The sequence below is a fragment of the Salvelinus sp. IW2-2015 genome, unplaced genomic scaffold (assembly GCF_002910315.2).
Source record: "Salvelinus sp. IW2-2015 unplaced genomic scaffold, ASM291031v2 Un_scaffold1294, whole genome shotgun sequence".
Classification (NCBI taxonomy): Eukaryota; Metazoa; Chordata; class Actinopteri; order Salmoniformes; family Salmonidae; genus Salvelinus; species Salvelinus sp. IW2-2015.
The window spans coordinates 92,585-94,007 of record NW_019942822.1 but is presented as its reverse complement, the minus strand read 5'-3'; the positions used below and the strand labels follow the sequence as shown (position 1 = coordinate 94,007).

The 1,423-nt window shown below is 41.7% G+C and overlaps 1 protein-coding gene across 1 annotated transcript in view; it reads left to right on the top strand.

Annotated features, from left to right (window-relative positions):
* Window positions 1-1,423, top strand: part of LOC112070325 (zinc finger protein GLI1-like) — a 136,068-nt gene that overhangs the window by 112,076 nt on the left and 22,569 nt on the right. Inside the window, exon 3 of the mRNA XM_070438917.1 lies at window positions 502-743. Coding sequence (XP_070295018.1) covers window positions 502-743 — 242 coding nt within the window. The remainder of the gene's footprint in view (window positions 1-501; window positions 744-1,423) is intronic.

Sequence of the window (1,423 nt, the reverse complement as noted above, 5' to 3'; positions counted from 1 at the left end):
TGTCTCTGTGTGCCTGTATACTGTATGTCTCTGTGTGTCTCTGTGTGGCTGTATACTGTATGTCTCTGTGTGTCTCTGTGTGTCTATATACTGTATGTCTCTGTGTGTCTATATACTGTATGTCTCTGTGTGTCTATATACTGTATGTCTCTGTGTGTCTATATACTCTATGTCTCTGTGTGTCTATATACTGTATGTGTCTGTATGCTGTGTGTCTCTGTGTGTCTGTATACTGTGTATCTCTATACTGTATGTATCTGTGTGTCTCTGTGTGTCTGTATACTGTATTTCTCGGTGTGTCTCTGTGTGTCTGTATACTGTGTGTCTCTGTGTGTATGTATACTGTATGTCTCTGTGTGTCTGTATACTGTGTGTCTCTGTGTGTCTGTATACTGTGTGTCACTGTGTGTCGGTATACTGTGTGTCTCTGTGTGTCTGTATACTGTGTGTCTCTGTGTGTCTGTATACTGTGTGTCTCTGTGTGTCTGTCTGCTTGTCTAGTCTTACTCCATCAGGAAGGTCACCCTACAGTGATGTGTCATCGCTCCGCGCTCCACTCCACAACGGCCAGCCTCTGGACTGCAGGAACATGTACAACCATATGACCCCTAACCCCATGACCCCTAACCCCAGGACCAACCCTAACTCTGGGGTCAACCCCATGGACCAGTACATGCGGCCCCCTCTGGCCCCCCCACTGCACAGCATGATGGGACACCGCGGCATGAATCAGTCCTCCGATGGTGAGCCAGTCCTTTATTAATTGTATGATTGCAAAACTACCGGTAATTTACCAAAGTTACCAAAATCATCAGTAATTTTGGTAATTAACAGAAAATCTATGGCAAATCTATTGTCGCTTTTGTAATTTAAACTTGAATAACTTTTAAATTCATGTATAGTATTAATTTATTATATCTGTGTCCACATTGTCCAGGAGTTTCTAATAGATGGCCCATATGGTTTAAGAGAAAACAGACCAATTAATGAAAAATGCATCTAATCAACATTATCATCATTATTTTCAATTACAACTCGTCCAACTAGGGACTTTCTTCACAACTGCCACCAGTTTGACGCAAAAACATTGACAACAAATACATATTGACATAGTTTTTAAAAATGAATAAGGATATTTCATGCTTAAACCCTCATATTAAACATCAATGTTATTCACTAAAATCAATCAATCAATCAGATGTATTTATAAAGCCCTTCTTACATCAGCTGATGTCACAAAGTGCTGTACAGAAACCCAGCCTAAAACCCCAAACAGCAAGCAATGCAGGTGTAGAAGCACGGTGGCTAGGAAAAACTCCCTAGAAAGGCCGGAACCTAGGAAGAAACCTAGAGAGGAACCAGGCTATGAGGGGTGGCCAGTCCTCTTCTGGCTGTGCTGGGTGGAGATTATAACAATACATGG